The following is a 21,111-nucleotide window of genomic DNA, read 5'->3' on the forward strand; positions in this document are numbered from 1 at the left end:
AAAAAAAAAAAAAAAAGAGGGAGTTGGATAAATATAATGGATGCATGGAATCGCAGTTAATGGAAAGCAGAAGCAAAAGTGTTTGGATCAAAAATCCCTTTCAAAATTTTGGCATTGGGGCATCAGCAGGCTGAGTCAACAATTTCTCAACATAGGGCCAGATCTGCTTGCGTGAACGCGCGCTATTCCATTGGAAATAAGCACGTCCGCCTTTAGCGACAAATTCATGAGTATCGATCAAATCAGTTCTTTCCAGCTTTAGATCTTCAATTTGTTCCATCTGCTCAGGGAAGGATTTGAGGGATTCCAAAACAGGATAAATGGCCATCTGGCGCTGAAATTCATCATGATCTCCAACACTATCTGACATCAAGACCAAGAAGAGATCCAACGTTCGGTTCTGGGCCCACTGACGGATGGCCCGTTGGATCACTTGCCTTGTATCACGCTTAACGAATTTCTGCATGAGACCAGTAGCACTACTGATACCGACCTTGATCTCGTGATCTGAGCCATGTTGAACAACTGTCCATTCCTTGTAATCCTTGCGCAAGATATCATAGTATGACAACTTGGAGGTGTCACGGCGGGCTTCTAAAATTCTCTTGAAGAAATGATCCCTGTCTTTCCATCCTGTGTATGGGAAGATTAGTTTGACCATCGCAATGTCGAGAGGCTTGGCTTTATGGTATTGCGGATCAAGGTTCATGGTATCAATCAAGATAGGTCCTAGTAAAAGACGCGAGACTTGTCGAAGCCAATCCGATGCCTTTTTCTTATCATGCTTTTGTTGACAATCGGATCGATCTCTTCCTTTTTGGTCTGCATCAATAGCGTTGTGAAAGAAATGATCTGCGACTAAGGAAGCACAGGATCCAACGGGCTCAATTCTTCGAGGATCTGCGGTGCCATTGTGGAGATTTTCGTCCGCGTGATGATCAAGGACGCCCACGACCTTTGCCTTTTTTAAAGAAGATAATGAACTAGACAGTTTGTTGTGATCGACCAAGAAGAGCGAGAGTTGATCTCGGTTTTTTTTCAGGAGGGATTCAAAGATAGGAAGGTGATCTCTGAAAAAGAGAAGATCATGGTTGACCTCGCATGATGATAAGACAAATTCCACGTCTGAACGAAGGACGAGGTCGGCTTGGGGAATGTTAATGAATGGGAGGATGATATTATTTTTGTTGTTACTTAAATGGGAGAGGAAGAAAGAGGTCGTCAAGGCCGAGATAATCGAGTCAAGATCTTGTGGAGAAAGAAAAAAAAAAAAAAAAAAAAAAAGCGATTAGGAACAAAAAAAAAATAAAAAAAAAATAAAGAGCGAATGCGCTTATTGGTTTTTTACCGGCGGATTCATTCCCAGTGACGAGAATGACATGAGTCTCGGGTTCGGTCTCAAGGCGTGGCCGAACAGAGGTAAGGAATGTGTCCATGGCGGATTGTTTGGGAGGATTTGGTTTGCGGTTGTGATGATGACAGAGGGGGCGAGCGTTGAGAGACAGGGTGGACTGCTGTTGCATGGCGTTTGTACGTCGAAGGAATAGGGCTAAAAATGTCAGTGCCAAAAGCGCGATTCTGGAATGCATAGTTTGGGCTTGGACTGTTGCTTTTATTTAAAAATTTCCGTGATTGAAATTGGCAGACTGGACCCTTCAACCCTTTCTTTTTCCGGATGTGGATCGGTATAGCAGATAGCGTAGCAGTATAGGATGAATGGATGGGAAGAGAAAGGAAAGAGTTGGAGAAGGAAAGTATCGTCTTCGAATGATCAAGTGCTTACCGAGCATCCTTTTATACTGCCTTCTTTCGTTGATGAGTTTTTTCACCGAAGAAGAAAAAAAAATGAATGCTTTGAGCACGTTTCTTGTCTTGGCTCAGTTATTTGCTTCTTTTTTTTTTTTTTTTTTTTTTTGTGTTTGCGTGTGAACACGTTCGATGACCAATGTGGCGGGCAACCTACTTTGGTGGTCATGTATAGTACTCAATCAACATGTGCAAGTATAGTATTGACCTATGAGGCATTATATTTATGTTTATACATCCACTCCATATGATTAGCGTCTTTGAGCTATCGATCCAAGGCTTGGGGTCACTGGACATGATGGAACTGCCGCAATATAGCGCTAGCTACATCCTTACCAACGCTATAGCTTATTTCCTTGCACGTCGAGCTTGGAGGTAAACATCCAGTCGCAGATCAGGCCTGGATAGATACTTAATGACTATATATTGGTGACATTCACAGCAAGGGCTTGATGTCCGGACATTGGCTACCAGAGTTGCAGAGTATGTCTTTTACTATGACTTTCATGAGTTATGATGTGGAAGAAAGTTGATATACCTGGGCCATTCCTGGATTTGCAGCGTATCAAGAAACTCCTATCTCTTGATGGGCCTTCCGCTCACTTTTGGCGGCTAGAGCTTGTTGGTCATTGACGTTGGTTCGTGCACCAGTAGCTTTAAAGCCTCTATAGCTTGACTCTTCTCCACACTGGAATCTTACTCTGTCTTGTAATCTTGCCATCCCTATACTTTCAGATTTTCGATAGTTGTGTCTAGAGAATTCTTGTGGACGCGGCCTAACGGACAAGGCGGACTTGGCGAAATGTTAGAGTGATCCACCCAGGTGCCTGAAAGACCATTCCTAGATACTGTCTTCTAGTAGTGGGTGGATTTACTCGTTCTGGGACCATAGACATTCTTCTTACCATCTTACCATCTGTCAAAATAAACTGCTTGTCACTAAGTGCTTCGCCCAAATTAAGAATCCCATCATTTCGTATGAATAAAATGAATAAAGTCTCAAAGCTCATCAAGAGAGGGGAAAAGTGTCAACCTCTGCCCAGGAACTAAGAGAAAAAAAATTATAACGATTTAACTGAGACAAGTTTGACTGTGGTAAATACTTTAAATGAAGAGGAGGAATGTGCCCTGTTCTCAAAGACTTGTCTATACCTGTATGAGTGTATGCACAAAGTTCAAGTCAGATCCCATCGGTTCCCTCTTTTGGAATGGACAATAACAATAACAAAAAAAAAAAAAAAAAAAAAAAAAAACAAAGGTGACTCTTTTTTTCTACATGAATCACAGCGTATGAATAATAGGCTGAGCTATGTGATTCATGGTTATGGCACAGGCAATAGACAAATAAACAAACAAAATACATATAAATGTATAAATATATGAACATTATTAATTCATGTCAAGCATTACTTGACAAAGCATTCTTTTTCTTTTTCTTTTTTTTTTTCTTCTCATTCAGATTCAGATTCAGATTCAGATTCAGATTCAGATTCAGATTTTTTTCATCCTCATCCTCATTAACCTCAGCTCAACTTGTTCACTTGCACACTTTCCTAGCTATTCAAGTGTCTTTATTACTCAGCTCTACGTTATTTTTTCTTGAGAGAGATTTTCTGTACCCCGCATTTCTCGTGAACATTTTTATTTTACTTTACCACGCTCTGCTCCTTTACTCTTTTACATTTTTACATCTCTTTTTCTCTTTTCCCTTTTTTCCTTTCTTTCTTTCCTTCTTACCTTACTTCATTTTATTTAGCATCAACCTCTTCATCTCCTTACCATATTTTATCAGCACATTCAAAAAATCATGACTACTCCACCAGTCTTCACTGTTATAGGCAAGTGAATGTATCACAAAACTAACATCATTTCGCCCATCTTTACTTGGACTCTCTCTTTCAGATGAATCTGAGGGTTGTGCTGCGCTGCATCTTGCTGCACGAAGCCTAAATACATCCATAAAGTTCTTTTCCTTCACTGATTGACCAGCTTACTTATCATGTGTCTGGATGTTTTCTTTTTTTTTTATACTACATGTAATAACAGTTCTCGGTGCTTCTGGTGATCTGGCCAAGAAAAAGACCTTCCCAGCGCTCTTTGGCCTGTACTTAAATGGACATATTGCATCTACAACCCGGATTATTGGCTATGCACGCACAAAGATGGATCGTTCAGAGTTCCTGAAGCGTGTGTCACAGCATATCAAGAACACAAACACTCCCAAGGCTAGGGGCATGTTGACTCAGTTCCTGGACCAGTGTACATATGTTTCGGGTGTGTATGATCAGGACTCGGGCTTCCAAGCATTAGAACAAGAACTGCAACGAGTCGAGAGAGAGACTCGGGCGCATGATCGCCTGTTCTACATGGCCCTGCCTCCTTCAGTCTTCATCCCTGTAGCTAATGGATTGAAGAAGAACTGTTACACTTCCAATGGTACCAACCGTTTGATCGTCGAGAAGCCTTTTGGAATGGATCTTGAGAGCTCACGCACTTTGTCCAAGGCCCTGGGCTCCCTTTTCAGGGAAGATGAGGTAAGAGGAGAACAAGAAGAACAAAAAAAAAAAAAAAAAAAAAAATAGTAAGAAGACTTGTGGAAAGAATTGGCTTGAGTGAGTGAATGAATCGAGGGTTTTCTTGATTGCAGACTTGGATTTGTTGGGAACACTTAATGCATACACAAACTTGAGAGCATACACGTTTTTATGTTAGTAAACACCGTTTCATTGGCCAAGTAATGCGGGGTCATTTCTATATGGGCATGTTGGTATATCTTAAAAAAGAAAAGGCCCAATGAGGGGTATGACAAATAGAGGATGACGCCAGGCTCGATTACAGTTAACAATATCAATGGAGAATGGGACTAGAGAGGGCATTCCATTAATATGTAATCATTGCGCGTTTGGTGTCTGCGCAGACATCAAGCAGAAAAATTCGCTTAAAGATAATTAGGCGGTAGTGCTGATTAAGCAGAATAGTCGATTTTCTTATTGAGGCTTTCCGATTAGTGTGAGTGTGTCGTTGCATTGGAGGGATTGAGAAGATCACTCCTTCGGTTTCTGACGTGATCAGTCGTGATTGATCTTGTTTTATGTGACCATTAACTTCAAGAACGTTAGTGAGCGGGAAGAGTATAATATATACTTCTGGATTTCAAATTTTTTTTTACATTTGGGCTGCGTTGGCTCCCTATGACTGTAAAGAGGGAGAGAATGATAAACAAGCCCTTACAGGAATGCGTCGGTTTGCACTTGGACTTGTACACATTAGGGTGAGCCGGTGTTTCGCCCACTCTTATTATTGAGATGATCTGATCTGATTGTATTTGTGTGGCGAATTGATACGCATTATGGTCCAGGGTCGATTAGTTTATGAGTTTATTTGTTATCTCTATTTTTGAAAACAGTTGAGAAAGACCATTAGAACCATGGTCTCCCCGTTTCTTCTCTTGTTGTTGGTGTGTAGGGAGCGTGTCATCGTTCGAATGATAATGACCCATCAAAAAAAAAAAAAAAAAAAAAAAAAGAGTTTTGATTAATTGCAGTGAGAGATACAGATGACTGATTAGGGCAATGGATTTGATTGGCGCGATTGAGTTTTCTCTTAGTGATAAAAGATTGCATCGCAGTGGTAAATGCTTCGCCCGTGCTCAACAATAACAAAAGCTTTACTAACCTTTGGGACATGGTGGGGAAAGATGGATTGAAGAAGACTAAATATATAAAAAAAAAACGTTGGGTCACAGAATGATTATTCATGAAAACTACTTTGTGCGTTTAAACATATGTTTGTACACGTGGCCTTGATACCATTAACTAAAAAAAAAAAAAAAACCTTTTCCTTACACGCTCACACGCGGCTCGTACAATATGATAGATTTATCGCATTGATCATTACCTGGGCAAGGAGATGGTCAAGAACATCATGATCCTGCGCTTCACAAACCAGATCTTTAGCTCTTGCTGGGACAAGGATCACATCTCGAACGTCCAGATCACCTTTAAGGAAAAGATTGGCACTGAGGGCCGTGGCGGCTACTTTGATGAATTTGGCATTATGCGCGATGTCATGCAGAACCGTATGTTTTCGAAGCTAGACTTTTGTCAAAGCAGCAAAAAAAAAAAAAAAAAAAAAAAGCTCGTATTAGAATGATTCATTTAATTAATTTTTTTCTTTTCTTTTTTTTTAGATCTCCTCCAGATTTTGACTTTGATTGCTATGGAGACTCCTGCATCTACGAATGCTGAAGATATCCGTGACGCTAAGGTAGATTTTTTGTGGCATCTTTTTTTTTTTTTTTTTTTTATAATATATATTTATATATATATACTTACGAGTATGCATTTATCCTGTTAAAATAACAAAACTAGGTCAATGTCCTTCGCGCTATTCCGGAAATCATCGAGTCTGAGGTACTATTGGGTCAATATGGTAGATCCGAGGATGGCACCATGCCTTCGTACCTCGATGATGAGACTGTTCCCAAAGGCAGCAAGACCGCCACGTTTGCAGCAGCGACTCTCCATATCAACAACCCCCGCTGGGAAGGTGTTCCATTTGTTCTAAAGTGTGGTAAAGCATTGGATCAACCAAAGGTCGAAGTCCGCATCCAATTCAAGGATATGGGTAACAGCTTGTTCCAAAAGGATGTGGCCGCTCGTAACGAACTGGTCATTCGCGTCCAACCTGAAGAAGCCGTCTATTTAAAGATGACTCAAAAATTACCTGGCTTGGGCATGGATACTGTCATCTCTGAACTCAATCTGTCGTATGCTTCCAGATTCACAAACCTGTCCGTCCCTGACGCGTATGAAAACTTGATTTTGGATGCCATCATGGGCGAACAGTCCAACTTTGTGAGAAGCGATGAGCTGGATGAAGCTTGGAGAATCTTTACACCTGTCTTGCATAAGATTGACAAAGGTCTTGTACCTGTTGAGATCTACCCCTATGGTAGCCGTGGTCCTAAGCAGCTTTCTGAATTTGTAGCCAAGTTCGGATTCGAGAGGCATTTGCAGGCTTACTCCTGGCCAGAAACTTCCCAGACGGCTGTTGCTGCCGCTGCTTCATCAACTGGTCCTGCTGCCACTTCATCAACAGGTGCTGCTGGCAGCAAACTCTAATTATCACCACCATAGCAAATGGAAATCATCTCAATCATACTCACAACCCCAGAGAGCCTTTAACTTTAACGGGTGGTTATAAAAGAAACAGAAATGTATATATCTTTGCATAGTTTAGGAGTCTAGGAAAAAAAAAAAAAAAAAAAAAAAAAAAAAAGCGTATATCAACTTTTATATAAAGAACATATTATATTTATATCAATTTATCGAACCGTGTAGTTTTTTTAATGTTGTTGAGGCCAATTTTGATAGATCAACTGGCCAACCGTATGTTCAATATCCTTGAAAGACTTTGAATACGGAGGATCCACGGAAATGATATCCAAATACTTAAGAAACTTATTCTGGAATCCAATGTGATAATGATGGTGCTTATGCGCATGACTAAAAACAGTTGGCAGTATATAGGCCCATGGCGGTTTTAAGCCGAGCAATAGCAGATTCCTTTTTACTATGAAGGCAGTGTGTGACACGGCCTAAAAATGTCAAAAAAAATTTACGCGTTTAAATCACAAACAGAAAATCGCCACCAATTGTTTCTTACACGCTTTTAACTCCTTGGGGCCCCCGTCCTTGCAACCACTGCCTTTATCACGATGAGTAGGATGGCGGTGATGCTTGTCATACTTTTCTGTGCCTATGTTTACGAATCTTTTGGTGCTTCTCATGCTTATGGTGCTTTTTACCACTTTGTCCTAGTGACGGTGATGGTAGTAGCTATGCCAATGACAATGATCCTGACGATGATCCGAGTTGTCCGTCATCTCGACATATTTATGCGTTTTGGGCACATTTGGTGCAGCATGAAACTTATATTGCTGGTCTTGCTTGCTCTGCAGATTTTTGAGCAATGTAATGGATAGGGTAGTGTTGGTAGTGTTGTTTATAACGGTGCCCGGCTCCAACGTTTTGTTAAATAATAGATATATTTATTCTTAACATGATTTGCTCACATGTGGCTATCAGAATAATGCACACGAGCAAATCAGAGAAAACTAGAGCTATACTATATACCCTTTACTGATGATCAACCATGAGAAAACGCCAAATGCAAATCCGCAACAAAAAGAAGTAATTTTTGATCCTTTTTTTTTTTTTTTTTTTTTTGCAATATAAGAATAGGATAAAAGCCGTTTATAGTGCTGAAAGGGATAAAGGGTAAGTAAGCAGTTGAACACCCTAATGAACCTACCCCTATTCACCCTTTCCATATGACTAGGACATAAGATCTTGCATTTTTTTTGACCTTCATTCTTTAAGTCATTACATGCTCGAGGAATGAAAGGCCCCTTTGTGATCCTTAACGATTATCTATAGTTGAGGCATAGAAGATGTGTATAGACATTAGCAAACAGAAATCAGTACCAAGATGATGGGGACAAAGACAGACGCGTTGTTGCCAATATTATTAGAAATCGCGATGAGTCTAGTGACATATAGTGTTCATACTAGAGAACGGGAAAGATTTATTACATTTTGCCTCCTTCGATTCGATTACTGTAATTTACTTCAGCCAATTAATTTCTTTTAGTTTGATTAATTTACTACACTAACAATCTTCTCTCTTTCTTCTTCTTCCTCTTCTGCCTGCACATGTGGACAGAATGTGGAAAGTGTGCAAGCATCTCTTTTTGAGTGCCTTCTATTCCAATATTGAATGCATCGTAAAACTTGACGCACAAACAAGGAGAATCAATGAGTGTGTGAGTGTGAGTGTAATTGAAGTTTCTTCATCTCCGATCAGTGACATGCACAGTGTGCACAATGTGAATCCCATGCTATACTACTCTCAAAATGGTCATCTTGAAACATGAATTGTCTCACTTCGCCCTCCTCATGTCATTTGCCCTGAACTAACCATTCTTGTCTTGTAGATTTCCTTCTTTCGCTCCAATGTAACAGAGCTATTAGAGCCATGCATGCTTTTTTTCCTTCTTGTTTTCCCTTTCCTTGGATAGGATATGCCAGATCAAACCGAACACTCTTTTTCATTCACTTGTTAGTATAAATATTACATATTGACTGAGTGCCAATTGTCTTGTGAAGAGAGACCTTGTAAGTCCCTACTTTACTGACCAGCTTAAATGGCATATAGAAGGTGATAACGGAAGCTTGAGAAGCGGGGCTTCTATTCAATGCTGTTTGTTCTTCAACCCCTTTACTAGATTCTCTGGTTTTACCTGTGCACTCGATCGCTTCCTCTGGATAAAGTCCAAAAGACTTTAGGTTAGCATATCAACACATATTAGTTTATTAGTTTTTATTGTCAATAACAATAAAGGGCTGTTGTATGGCTTGGGTATACGGCCCTTCCTCAACAAGGTTCTATTCCATTAACCTAGTTGGGGATCAAGATGGCTGCTGTGTGGAGTCTGACCCCTGACATAATCCACCGCTCAATCATTCAACAACCTCTCAATCAAATAACCTATATTCCTATTCTATTATGAGCACTTTGGGACAAAGCTTAATCCCAAGGCACCCCCAGAAAGAGAAATAAGTTCAGTATTCAAATACCGAATTTCAAGGGGGTAAAAATAAAGGAAAATTTGCCTGCTCGGACATTTCATCTTTGTAGCACGTTGTGAGAAGTAGATGTTCAATTCAATTGGGACCTTAATCCTTGTTTGACTCACAAAGGTTTCGCACGCTAATTTAGAATGATTAAACCGTGCAGATGACAACCGAAAAAAAAATAGTCTAACCATTGCATATTTCTTCAGAAGCACAATAGACTACTAGAGTTCTTGTTTCTTTCTTATTCTCACAGTCCTTGAAGAGGCTGGGAGGCTGCATTTTCTCTTCATTTTCTCTCTTTCTTTTTGTTATTCAATGTTTCTTGTAAAAACAACACAATAGGGTATACTGTATGAGATAGAAATATCGCTAGAAAAAGAGGATGAGATAGAGACATAGACATAGACATAGACAGAATACAGAGAAGTTTAAAACTTTCAAGCACTATATCCTTTATGCCACTTTTTGTTATTAGGTCATCACCATCGTCTTTACTTCCCTTGTGTTCAGGGCCAATTTGCCTGACCGCTGCAATTTATCAAACGAAATTTAATAATGTGATCCAGGGGAGAGCTGTTTCGAAAAACTTTGTCTGTGAATTGCCCTGCCTGACTCCATTACCTCCACACTAAGCTTTACTGCTCTCAATGCTCTCATTGCCCACGCTGTCCACACAGTTCATCAGCTGTGCCTCTTCCACTTCCTCTACTCTTTTGTTGTCGTATAAAAAGGAACCCCTGCTTCCTCTTTTTTTTTTAGATCGACGACAATCAACCTTTTCTTCCTTACAACGCGGCAATCTTGCCTCCTCATTCTCCTGCGTTTTTTTTTGTTTCCCCTTAAATATACAACGCCTTTCCTTTTTTGTACATAATGCGTATCACATCAATCCTGGCGCCTGCTCTGCTAGCCGTCTTTACCTTTGTACCCTCTGCTACCACTGTTTCCGCTTCAAATACCTCTTCCAACTCTCTCGATATAGGCCTAAATGTCACTCTTGGAGCAGCACCTTCCAATAATAAAATCTACCATTGGGAAATCAAGCACTTCCCTAAATCCATCGCAGGTCTCGACACCCCTTTTCATTTGACAAAAAAGATGCGACCAGGCAGGAACCCATTTGATATCGCTCGCGACCCCACTAGCAAGAAGCGCGACAGTCGTGTCTTGCGATCCCTCTATCCTGCTAATTCTTTTGCTCGCTCAGGACATCCACATGCCGAGTTTACTTCCACGCCTCTCCCTCAGGAAGCCTTTTCAGGCCCTGTCAGTCGCTTTATCCGTCTCGAATATCAAATGTATTTTCAACCTGGTTTCCAATGGGTCAAGGGCGGGAAATTGCCTGGCATTCTGATCGGGACCGAGAAGGGCTGTAATGCTGCTTGCTCTGGAGGTGGAACCGCTGAACGCTGCTTCTCAACTCGTATGATGTGGCGTGCACATGGTAGTGGCGAGCTCTATCTCTATGCTGCCAAATCTCTTTATTTCCCAAAAGAGAAACCAGAAAAATGTAGTCGCAGCTTGGACAAAAGATCGCCTGAAGCCTTGTTCCAGCTTGAGCAGCGACAGATCAAAGCTGTTCACATCCCTGAGGATGATGAATGGGATGAAGCCTCATATTTTAGTGAGGCAGGCCTGCATAAGCGTGCACTTGATAACTCGTGCCTGAATGGGATCAATGTCAGGATCACCCCTGGCTCTCGCAATATGTGTAACCCGACCTATGGAATTTCAGTTGGTCGTGGCGGCGACTTTAAGTTCAGGGCTGGTACCTGGCATAATATTACCCAGATCGTTCGCGTCAACTCCAAGGGCAAGGCCGTGAAGGACGGTTACCTGGCTGTCTACTTGGACCGCAAACCCGTTGTTCAAATCAATAATCTAGTCCTTCTCAAGAATGGTTACGATCCTAAAAAGACCGTCGGTGAAGACCGTCTAGTCAAGTTTATGTTTTCATCCTTCTTCGGTGGCGCTGACGCGAGTTACCGGACTCGTAAGGCTCAATGGATTGCCTGGAAAGGATTCAAGATGACCACCAGTGTCAAGAACATTTGGCACTAGAGATCACATCGATTGCAGCATTTTTTTTTTTCAACTCATTTTCCTTATGTAACTTATTGTCAATTCATTTTTATATACCATGTATACTTGCCGCATTAGTTTTTTATATTATCGCGTAGATGTTTTTGTACATTCACCATTACATACATTACACACATTACATACATTCCATAAGAGAATAATAGCGTTGATCGCTTTGACTCTTTCTATCCAATAAAAATGTACTTTATAACTCATATACACGCTCTGTCTTTCGTTCTGAATGTGAGACATGGGGCCCTCTATCTTCAAAGCTCCTAATGGTGAATATAAAAATCACTACCAACTCCCAGCGACGCGACTCTGCCAGGCATGGCCTGCTCCAGTGCAGCCTTTGCTCTCCATCCGGAGCAATGACCTGGAGCCATAAATGATGGATCGATCTTTAACATATCATCAATTGTTTCTAATAAAAAAAAAAAAAAAAAAAAAAAAAAAGATTTAAAGAGCTGCAACTACTGAATTTTCTTTTTCCTTTTCTCATGGTTGGTATTAAATGGACTGACGTACCTTTGATCCTTGTTTCGACACTGTGTCCAGCAAGGTGGAATCCTCCCACAACGAAAAAGATTTGATTGTCAGCAACGTCGCTGCCTTTGGCACTGTTGGAATTACTATTGTTGCTGTTTTTTGGATCAAACGCGTGTTTCACGTCCTGACAGACGTTAATCACGCCTGCATGACTACAGCCCGTGAGGACGACAAGACCCTTGGATCTGACTCGAGCAACCAAGTATCGCTCATCCATGATCTCAGGTTCCGGTTTCCAAGATTTACTGTCCTGGAACCATCGAACATGATTTGGAATACCGGTTTCATAAGATGTCTTGCGTGGAATCAGGCCTGAGACGCCGAAAAATCCATCGCAGATCGTATGTGCCTGACTTTTCAGCGAAACCTTTTAAAAAAAAATAGCGTGAGAAAAAAATAAAAGATAAAAAAAGAGGAGTCAAAACAAAAAAAAATAAATAAATAAAATAAAAAACTTCCATTACCTGTGCACCAGCCTTCTTAAGGCCATCAAGAGAAGGATCCGCACCCCAGGCTACATACTGAATAGGCTCCTCTTCTGGCTCATTATGAACCTTTAACGATTTGGTGAGACATGTACCACGTTGATCTGGTCGATCAGGGTGCAAATCCACGACAACTATAAAAAAAAAAAATAGCGTTTTCATTTCGAAACTCTCTGAGGTTTTTGTTCCAGAAGAAGAACGGGTTGGGGATTGCTTTTTTTTTTTTTTTTTTTTTTTTTTTTTTTTGATAACAAGGACCCTCAAGAACGGATTGGGGGATTGCTTCGATATTCTTTCATTATGATGTGATGGATGTTTATGATGTGATGGATATTTATGTGCTTACCTGGTGATAGGCCTTGCTTTTTCTCACGCGCCTCCCTAATCTTCTCAACAGCCGCAATCATACCACCCGAGTGATCAATATGCCAGTGTGAAAGAACAACAACCTCAATCTTTTCAAACTCAAGTTCAAGCCGTCTGGCATTGTCAAGGAAAATGGCAGAATGTGGCCCTGTATCAAAGAGAATTCTGTGTTCAACACCATCCTTGATTCCCGTCTAAATTATTTTAATTATTTATTAGTCCTATTTCGCTCAAAAGTTCCATGGTAAGATCATTCGAGGTTGGTGCAGAGTAATAATAAGAATAGCAAATAAGTTTTTACCACTAAGATGGATAATCCATGCGCTCCACAGCAGACATCGTTGAAATCAAAGGCAATGGTGCGAACAGGTCGTTCACCATCTTGAGTATGCGGATGTACATCCTCATGTCCATGTCCATGTTCATGCTCATGTTCACGTTCACGCTCATGAGTGTTGGCTGACTCTTTTTCTGTGGTCTTCTCCCAGTCAATATTTCTCTTGTCCGAAAACAGTTTGATGGCCTGTGCGGTCTGCCCTAGTTCTCTAGGGACTGAAGTCATAAAGTCGACATCATTATCCACAATGACGGTCAGACGTAAGGCATCGAGTTCAATAAGATCTGGGAATAAATTCGGCTCTGCTTCACGAGAGTCTGTGGTCGGTGTGGAAGTTGCCATAGTTGAAAGAAATGAAGTTTTGTTGAGATAAAACAAAAAAAAAAAAAAAAAAGCGAAGACAATTCTTTAGTACTTCACATTTATTTATAAAAAAATAAAAAAAAAAAAAACTTTGTTGCGCAGTATAACCATGCGCCAGCGACGCGTCTCCCGCCACGTTTTTTCATTCTCGGCTTACTTTCAATGGGAAATGGGCTTTTACGCGAATGCAGTTCACAGAAAGAGTCATCTTTTTTAAACCGATCGACTCCTTCTTTTTTTTTTTTTTTTTTTTTTTTTTTTTTTGATAACAAGGACCCTCAGGAAACCGATCGACTCCTTCTCTTCGGCACATAAAAAAATAAATTATCCATAGCTCCAACGCGTCTTCTTCCAGATACTTCATCATGTACAGAGAGTCCTCAAAAAAGGGTCCAAAATAGTGCCTTGTCAATGAGCCCTTTTAATTCAATTAAGAAGAGGGTCGTTTTTTAAGCCCTTTCTTTAAGGTTGATCGATAAAGCATTATATATATAATATATATTTTTTTTTTTTTTTTTTTTTTTTTGGTAACAAGGACCCACGAGGTCATGTAGGATTTATTTATATGTAGCAGACTCGGCCTGATAAAGAGGGTGTTACCCAGCTTGCATGGCATTGAGGGTAGGGTAGCATACCATGCAGCTTCTTGATATGGTGGCACCTGGCTGTAAGACAAGGACCATGTATTTATAGGTCGTGCTAATGTAGAATGTGCTCTTGTGGAAAGCCTAAGTGTTACTAAAGATTTGGAAGCTACTAGGTACAACACGCTCGCAAGGCGCTGGAATGGTGTAGTTGGTTATCACATGCCTCTCACTAAGGCAAGGTCCCAGGTTCGAACCCTGGTTTCAGCACTTTTGCCACCAACCGCGGCATTCTTTTTGTTTTGGGTATGGATTACTCTATTTGGCAGCCCAGCTGCCAAATAGCATCAGACTTTTGTCTATCGTCCACCATCACCAGAAGATCCTTTATTAATTTATTTCCGACATCACGTAAGTGCAGTCGCTCTTAGTTTGGTTGTTTGGCACCTTATCCTCGTGGTTCAACTTTGATTCTGATCCGTTTGGTAAGCTTTCCGTACCTTTGTCTCAATCTAAACCGCAAAATGCCTAATTTAAAGATGGCCTTTGAAAGCCGAACTTCGTCTTTTAGTACTTGTTTTCTTTTCTTTCATCCATGCGGTCTTCGACTTTGTATGGTGGCAATCACTCCTGACATTTTATGTGAGGGAAATAACTACTTCAGCTTGGTTGCGGTACTTTTTTTTTCTTTTCTTCTTCAAGCTTGGGTTTAGTGTTAGGTCACGTTAGTCATCCTTTACATTATAAAGGTCCCTTGTAATATTTCACCCAAGAAGCGTGCTGATTGTAAAACGGTGATACTGACCAAACCGATGAATGTTTTTTCTTAAAAGCTTGTTTCTGCCACGTTGGCGATTAAAATTGCTCTCACAAGAGTCACCAGGAATATTTTTGAATTGGCGCATTCGGAAAACTAACTTTTGGTCAAGATTAAACCCTTTGATTGACATTTTTTTGCAGCTATCGAGACTACTCATAAAGTTGACACAAACAAAGGATAATCTCACAGGAAGGGGTTCACATCTCCTGAAATCCTCCATTTTTGGCCTCAGGCGCGATCATTTTTTTTACAGATCTCGGTTGTAATGATCTTCAGTTCGCTTATTATAGTGCTTTTCAGTTCGTCCATGGTGCTCTTCATCTCGGCTGTGGCGGAGATCACAAGTAGAAATGGCAAAGCATATTAGGCAAAAATAAAATAAAATAAATTAAAAAAAAGTACAGATATCACAAAGCCTGTTGTCTGTTGTTTTCGACTGAAATGAACTGATATCAACTCACTTACAGACATCCTTCTCTAGAGATCTTAGACGAGATGCTATGGTACCACCATCAGCATCACTGCCATACTTGTCGAGGATTTCGGAACGCGGTGGTGGGGTCACGCGGTATGCCCTGTAAGGAGAGGGTACCTCGACGGGGTCTGGCGGGGGAGGGGGATGAGTGGAGAGTTCTGTGGACATGACGAGTGGGGTCGGATCGATATAATGCCAGGGACTGCTGAGCCTGACAGGCAGTATCACAAACGTGGCGTTTTTTGGACATTTTTTTTTCTCCTCAAATATGTCTGCAATGCTCGTCTGGCACCGACGGCATTTGTGGACATGCCGAGGAAACGCTATATGTCCAACTTCATTACATTCTTCCCCGGGCAGTTGGAACTTGCCAGTTTTTGTCGGTGTAGTAGTGTAGGCGATGCACAGTTTGCTGCGAATTGGTTTGAAGTAGACGGTGGCACTTGCAGAGGAAGAAAGGCTTTCTGCACCATCGTAAGGAGGAGGAGGGCCTTCTGGCGTGGTATTCTTGTTTTTTTTTATTATAGTTTTAGGCATCACCAACTCAAAATAAAAAAGGAACTTGAATTTCTTTGTTCAAGATGCTGGCCTTCTTTTTAAGTGAAGGGTTTACTTTGTTCATAATTCTGTCCAGCGTCCCAATATTTTTACACGGGTTTACTGCGTAAATATTTTTGGGTGGCTCGCTTACATTTTACATGTGTTTGCTTCGTTCATATTTTTTCCAGCGGTCCTAATTCTTTACATGGGTCTACTGCGTTGATTTTTTGCCAGTGTCACTAACATCTAGACATTCATACCTTGCACGTGGCCAACTTCATTTTTTAAAAAAATTCATCAGTTCCAGTAGAGAAATATGGGGCCCAGACTAGGGACAAATATTATTTTTTTTTCTTCTCATTTCTTCATTCCAACCATTACATATTTTCCACATTCATACCTTTATCACATACATTCTGCATGTCTTCCACTAACAACACCATTTCTTCTTCCTCTGCAGTTAGCACTAGCAAGAAACGTACTCGTGACGAAGTAGAGAGCACTCCCAACGTCAACAAGGTGTCATCGAGTACCCGATCCGATCCAAACGAGTACCGTGGCAGGTTAGTGCCTTTCGCGCCAGTGTCCACGGATGGTGTGCTAAGTGCATATAGTAAACTTTTCCTGGATCTGAATCACTGTTCAATCCGCGGGCAGTCTAATCCTTTGCCAGCCGACTATCAGGACGGGCCTCGAGAGTGGTTGACACTCGAGGGTCATGTGGCGAGGACACACAAGGGCGATGTGGTGAAGCGTGAAACCTTCACGCTATTCCATCTGCATGAGCCATCGTTGTTCAAGCAGTTGGAGAAGCACAAGCTTCGGCTGGTCTCGGAGGAGGATTGGGAGACCGCCAAAAAAGCAAGGGCTACTCTGCAACAACAACGTAGAGTGACTGAAGCGCCTGTGGTTTATATTGGATCCTGAAATTACGGCGAGGAAAGGTCGACCACGGACAAAACGAATCAAGAGCAGTGTGGAGACCGGCAAGCATTTGTCGAAGCAAAGGTGTGGAGAGTGTGGGGCTCTAGGGCATAACAAAAGATTCCATAACCAAATTTAGAGGAAAAAAATATTTGTAAGGGGGCCTGTACCTTATTATTATTATTAGTATGGTAAAATAAATTTATAACGGAGTGTTTCTTTATGGACATGTCGATACCTTGGTGCTATAGGCAAAGTCACTCATTTCAAACCTAATTGATGTCGCTCCATCCGAAGCTACTAATAGGCATCGAAGCGCAACTTATTCATATGAGTTTTACGCTTTCTGACAAACACTAATATTTGTAATAATATGATGAATGTTACAAGACGTAGTGTGTGAAGTTTGGTGGCTATTTATGTGGCTGCAGTGTTCCTTTTGTACGTGTACATTTGTACATGTGATCAGATATGCAATTAGACGAAATATGCAACAAGTCCAATATCGTTGTAAAAAGAAAGACATTTGGTGATCCTAAACCATCTTCGCAGTTAATGGAGGTTAAGAAGATTTATTGTCTAAAATACAGATTGGTACATTGATGGGCCTTATATACTGTAATAGTTTATTTAGTCAAATTCCAATATGTGCCCATTAATAGGCAAAATGTTTCATAGGTTTCACGTACAGACACAGAGACACAGAGGCTAGAATTCAGGCACATGTCTTTTCACTACATCTAACCATAAAGTAGAAACTAAAAGCATCTTCAGTTACACGCGCGTAGCGCGCTCACAAAGCGATCTGATCTGATCAACACCTTGCTTCATACTCAATTCTTCACTCCCTCATTCCATTCCCCTCATTCCTCTCATTCCTCTCATTCCTCATTCCGTACTCAAAGGAAAATAATAAAAAAAAGCGCGCTTGAGGGAAGCTAACAAGTGATCGATTGAACAATTGAATTATGAGGAGAGTATATTGAACTGGACTTGACAATATGAGTTAAAAGTATAAAGGCATGTTCGCTTACGCTTATATTTTTCTTTTATACATCATACATCACCGCCATTTATTACGATAACCACTACTTGTAACGCTTGCTCGTACTCACAAATATCTACTCAATCCCCTCAACAAAAAATACAAAGTAACCTATCAACATGCCCCGCACCATCGCTTCTTCATCTTCTTGCAACGCTGCCTCCTCAACAACAAATGCAGGTCCAAGCGGCGCCTTCTTCGAATTTAGTGTGAAGCGAGGGAAAGAAGGAAGAAGTGGCTATGCACGAAAGGCTAAGGAAGCCAGAGATGAAAGAGGAAAAAGGAGAGAGATCCGTGAGGGCAAAAAAAGGGCCTGTTCTGTAGGCGTCCATAGCGTCTCCGAGGAACACACCCCTCACAAGCGGATCCATTCCCAAGACACCATGATCGGTGCAACAACTGATAACTCCTCCAGCAACCCTCAATCGTCTTATTCGTCTGAAGAAACAGCAGAGCAGAGAAAAACCTGTGTCAACAATGTTCTTGAATCTCTCCTGGCCAACAAGAGTCCCTCAAAGACATTGCTGCAGTACAGGACGTACTTAAAAGCTTGGCAGGTAAATTTTTTTTTTGTTTATTTGTTTATTTTATTTTTTAGGACATTCAATTTTTTTTTCATGCTTCGTAATACAAAATATGTAAATACAATATAAATGATAGGTGTTCTGCACAAGAGAAAAAGGGGACTGCAGCGTTGATGCAAGAAAAATGCTAAAGTTTTTCGAGGAGGTTGTTTTCAAGCGTACAGTGAAGAAATATATCGATCCAAATGCGGGATTCAGTGGCGCCGTTGGAAAGGCTTCATCACAGGCGTCCAAATCAGTGTTGGAGGGTAAGCTGACTCGCGAAAATAAGAGAAAACTGAAGGCTTGGAAAGCAGAAACAGAAGAGAGTATTTTTCAGGATGTCGTCCATGAGCTGGAGCAAAATTATAGCCAACATGACTCACAGCCTTATAAGACCTTGGCCTTTGAGGAGTTCGAGGAAGCCTCCCAAGGTGACAAAGACGATGCAGGAAGCGAAGACGAGGAACAAAATCACTCGCAACCAGCTGAAGAAGAGGCCCTCATGTCTACTGAGCCGCAAGCCCTCATGGTCTCCTCCATTGCGGAAAGAACAAAAGGTAAATCTAGTGTAATCATGTAACCAAAACAACCTTGTTCAAAGCTGTGGCTCACTCTTAATTGACATTCTGACACTTCATTTTAACTCAAATATAGTTCTTTCGCATCCGCTAACTGATGAGACTGGCCGAAAATTCATCTATGCGCCTATCTCGATAGAAACAGTGGATTGTGCCAGGAAGGCGTTAATTTATCTCTACAAGGAGCAAGCGTCATCAAAGGTGGATTGGCCAAACCCTGCACCTCATCCGCGCAAGGATATCCCGCTGAAGGAGGCTATCGAGGAATACGAGGGGAAACTAGTGTATGACACCTCATTCCAGGGGTCGACGCGCACTGATACCTGTTCTATTCGTGACACCTATAATGAGAAGCAGTTTATTCGGATGGCCCTCCATACGTGGGGTATGAAGCCAATGCTGCGACTAAAAGGGAAGCGAGTGTATCATGCGGAAGGTAGGTTTCAGTATATGCGTGAACGCCTTTGTATCTTGGCACGACACCATATGCTGTTGCGAGATGAGGATATTCGCAACCTTAATCTGTCTGATGTATTCAGCATCATGTCTTCCCATCCGGCAAGTGGATCCCAGCCAGCTCTCGGACTTACATTTTGCATATCTCGTGGCAAAACGAATAAAAAAGGTGTTAAGCTTTATGCAACCGCCTTTCGTCATAAAGTTTTTTACAGGTGTACTGTAGGAGCGTTTGGCTTCTACATGTTGGAACGATTCATGGTAAGGGACTTATGCCATTCTTGTCTCTTCTTACCGCAATATACACTATGTACTTTCCTAGCTCGTTGTTAAATGTTGGGCTGTGTACCATCCTATAATAGCTGGATAAGGAGGATGTCCCAAACTTCGCTGATCCCGACGATTGGTACAACATCAAGCTTTTGATCGCAGCTAGTACGATCGAGAGGCGCAACGCAGGCCTTCGCAAGAATGCTGTTGCACCAAAGACTCAAATCGATGCCACAGCTTCTGTGATGCGAATCTGTGGCGTCTATTCGACCAAGGTCACTCACGCTGGTCGACACGCAGGAACATCAGATGCGTACCGTCTGGGCTTAGGCTTGGAGCATATCCGTCACCTTGGGCGTTGGGTAATGGGACAGATGGAGAGTTTCTATGCTCCAAAGAACCCCACCACGGGCGCGTTTTATATGGCTCATTTCAACAAGGAACAAGAACCTTATATCCTTGAACGTAATCTCGTTATCCCTGACTTGGAGCTGCAGAGGAAAATTTTCCCTTGGATCGAAGGGAACTTTAACAGCAGCGCTAGAGAGAATGAGGAATGGGTCAAGGATTGTGATGATGCTATGACAGATGTAAACCCGGATCTCATCACGGAGGACGATCTGCACTGGGGAGGCTGGCAGGAGCGTATGCGCCATTCGACAGCGGCTAGGGATCAAGATGAAAAAACTACGGGAAGCTCCGCCGCAACGACCAATAAGCTCATGAACAGCGCAATGATTGATCGACGGGCTTTCCTACTATTGCTGGTACAAATGAGGAGAGTTACCCTTCAAGACGCCGTGCTGTACCTGAAGCCTGACAGCAAAGGAAGGACTTTGAGCAATAAACTTTTAGAATCACTTCCAGAAATCTTTGAGAGTCAGCTGTTCCTGGACTTTCAGATAGAGCTCCTCCGTACAATCGAAGTGCATCAGCAGAGCGCCAATGTCGTCAATCCATTGGTCCCAGTTGACAAACATGTGGTCTCCAACGCGCTAAACAGCCTTAGTCACCAGAATGCATCTCTTGAAGCAGCTATTGCTCGGCAAGGGGCACAAATGGCACAGCAAGAGGCACAACAAAGGGCGCAGTTGTCTGCCATGAGCTCAGAGCTCGCGACGCTAAAGCAGCAAATGGAGATAGTGATACATTTACTGCAAGGTCCGTCAGATCGCCAAGCTCCAACGCGTCCTTTGAATTCAGCCGGTCTCCTTGGGCCATATCT

General features: G+C 41.7%; 6 protein-coding genes and 1 non-coding gene across 7 annotated transcripts; 4 read left to right on the top strand and 3 right to left on the bottom strand.

The window, feature by feature from the left end:
• Positions 1–17: 17 nt before the first annotated feature.
• BCR41DRAFT_316862 (hypothetical protein) lies at positions 18–1,590 on the bottom strand (the record flags this gene model as incomplete). Its single annotated transcript, XM_022021253.1, has 2 exons — positions 18–1,248; positions 1,349–1,590. Coding segments are annotated over 2 exons (1,390 nt in total), but the record flags the coding sequence as incomplete, so codon positions are not given.
• A 1,632-nt stretch (positions 1,591–3,222) lies between these two features.
• On the top strand, positions 3,223–7,062 carry BCR41DRAFT_344976 (glucose-6-phosphate 1-dehydrogenase). The gene is made up of 5 exons (XM_022022635.1): positions 3,223–3,644; positions 3,853–4,340; positions 5,683–5,884; positions 5,996–6,072; positions 6,177–7,062. Exons 1-5 carry the CDS (start codon positions 3,614–3,616, stop codon positions 6,927–6,929), a joined length of 1,551 nt encoding a protein of 516 aa, XP_021885971.1. The 5' UTR covers positions 3,223–3,613; the 3' UTR covers positions 6,930–7,062.
• Positions 7,063–10,213: 3,151 nt separating this feature from the next.
• Positions 10,214–11,618, top strand: BCR41DRAFT_344977 (hypothetical protein). Its single transcript, XM_022022636.1, has one exon. It carries the CDS (start codon positions 10,320–10,322, stop codon positions 11,505–11,507), a length of 1,188 nt encoding a protein of 395 aa, XP_021885972.1. The 5' UTR covers positions 10,214–10,319; the 3' UTR covers positions 11,508–11,618.
• An 89-nt stretch (positions 11,619–11,707) lies between these two features.
• On the bottom strand, positions 11,708–13,650 carry BCR41DRAFT_383139 (beta-lactamase-like protein). The gene is made up of 5 exons (XM_022027420.1): positions 13,230–13,650; positions 12,909–13,122; positions 12,542–12,696; positions 12,057–12,444; positions 11,708–11,952 (listed from the first exon to the last, which is right to left on the bottom strand). Exons 1-5 carry the CDS (start codon positions 13,605–13,607, stop codon positions 11,804–11,806), a joined length of 1,284 nt encoding a protein of 427 aa, XP_021885973.1. The 5' UTR covers positions 13,608–13,650; the 3' UTR covers positions 11,708–11,803.
• A 758-nt stretch (positions 13,651–14,408) lies between these two features.
• Positions 14,409–14,482, top strand: BCR41DRAFT_t6. The gene has a single exon. It is a non-coding gene; the product is annotated as a tRNA-Val (tRNA).
• Positions 14,483–15,110: 628 nt separating this feature from the next.
• On the bottom strand, positions 15,111–16,107 carry BCR41DRAFT_418382 (hypothetical protein). Its single transcript, XM_022029616.1, has 2 exons — positions 15,498–16,107; positions 15,111–15,358 (listed from the first exon to the last, which is right to left on the bottom strand). The coding sequence occupies exons 1-2, from the start codon at positions 16,042–16,044 to the stop codon at positions 15,261–15,263; spliced, it is 645 nt and encodes a 214-aa protein (XP_021885974.1). The 5' UTR covers positions 16,045–16,107; the 3' UTR covers positions 15,111–15,260.
• A 307-nt stretch (positions 16,108–16,414) lies between these two features.
• Positions 16,415–17,184, top strand: BCR41DRAFT_344980 (hypothetical protein). The gene has a single exon (XM_022022637.1). The coding sequence runs from the start codon at positions 16,468–16,470 to the stop codon at positions 16,972–16,974; it is 507 nt and encodes a 168-aa protein (XP_021885975.1). The 5' UTR covers positions 16,415–16,467; the 3' UTR covers positions 16,975–17,184.
• Positions 17,185–21,111: the final 3,927 nt, after the last annotated feature.

Source organism: Lobosporangium transversale (assembly GCF_002105155.1).
Source record: "Lobosporangium transversale strain NRRL 3116 chromosome Unknown BCR41scaffold_2, whole genome shotgun sequence".
NCBI classification, from domain to species: domain Eukaryota; kingdom Fungi; phylum Mortierellomycota; class Mortierellomycetes; order Mortierellales; family Mortierellaceae; genus Lobosporangium; species Lobosporangium transversale.

Coding starts and splice junctions, on each gene's coding strand:
- BCR41DRAFT_344976 (XM_022022635.1), top strand. CDS start 3,614: ATGACTACTCCACCAGTCTTCACTGTTATAG. Junction 3,645..3,852: donor ACCAGTCTTCACTGTTATAG/GCAAGTGAATGT, acceptor ATGTAATAACAG/TTCTCGGTGCTTCTGGTGAT. Junction 6,073..6,176: donor AAGATATCCGTGACGCTAAG/GTAGATTTTTTG, acceptor TAACAAAACTAG/GTCAATGTCCTTCGCGCTAT.
- BCR41DRAFT_344977 (XM_022022636.1), top strand. CDS start 10,320: ATGCGTATCACATCAATCCTGGCGCCTGCTCTGCTAGCCGTCTTTACC.
- BCR41DRAFT_383139 (XM_022027420.1), bottom strand. CDS start 13,607: ATGGCAACTTCCACACCGACCACAGACTCTCGTGAAGCAGAGCCGAAT. Junction 13,123..13,229: donor ATGGATTATCCATCTTAGTG/GTAAAAACTTAT, acceptor AAAATAATTTAG/ACGGGAATCAAGGATGGTGT. Junction 12,697..12,908: donor AAAGCAAGGCCTATCACCAG/GTAAGCACATAA, acceptor TTTTTTTTATAG/TTGTCGTGGATTTGCACCCT.
- BCR41DRAFT_418382 (XM_022029616.1), bottom strand. CDS start 16,044: ATGCCTAAAACTATAATAAAAAAAAACAAGAATACCACGCCAGAAGGC. Junction 15,359..15,497: donor ATCTCTAGAGAAGGATGTCT/GTAAGTGAGTTG, acceptor TCTCCGCCACAG/CCGAGATGAAGAGCACCATG.
- BCR41DRAFT_344980 (XM_022022637.1), top strand. CDS start 16,468: ATGTCTTCCACTAACAACACCATTTCTTCTTCCTCTGCAGTTAGCACT.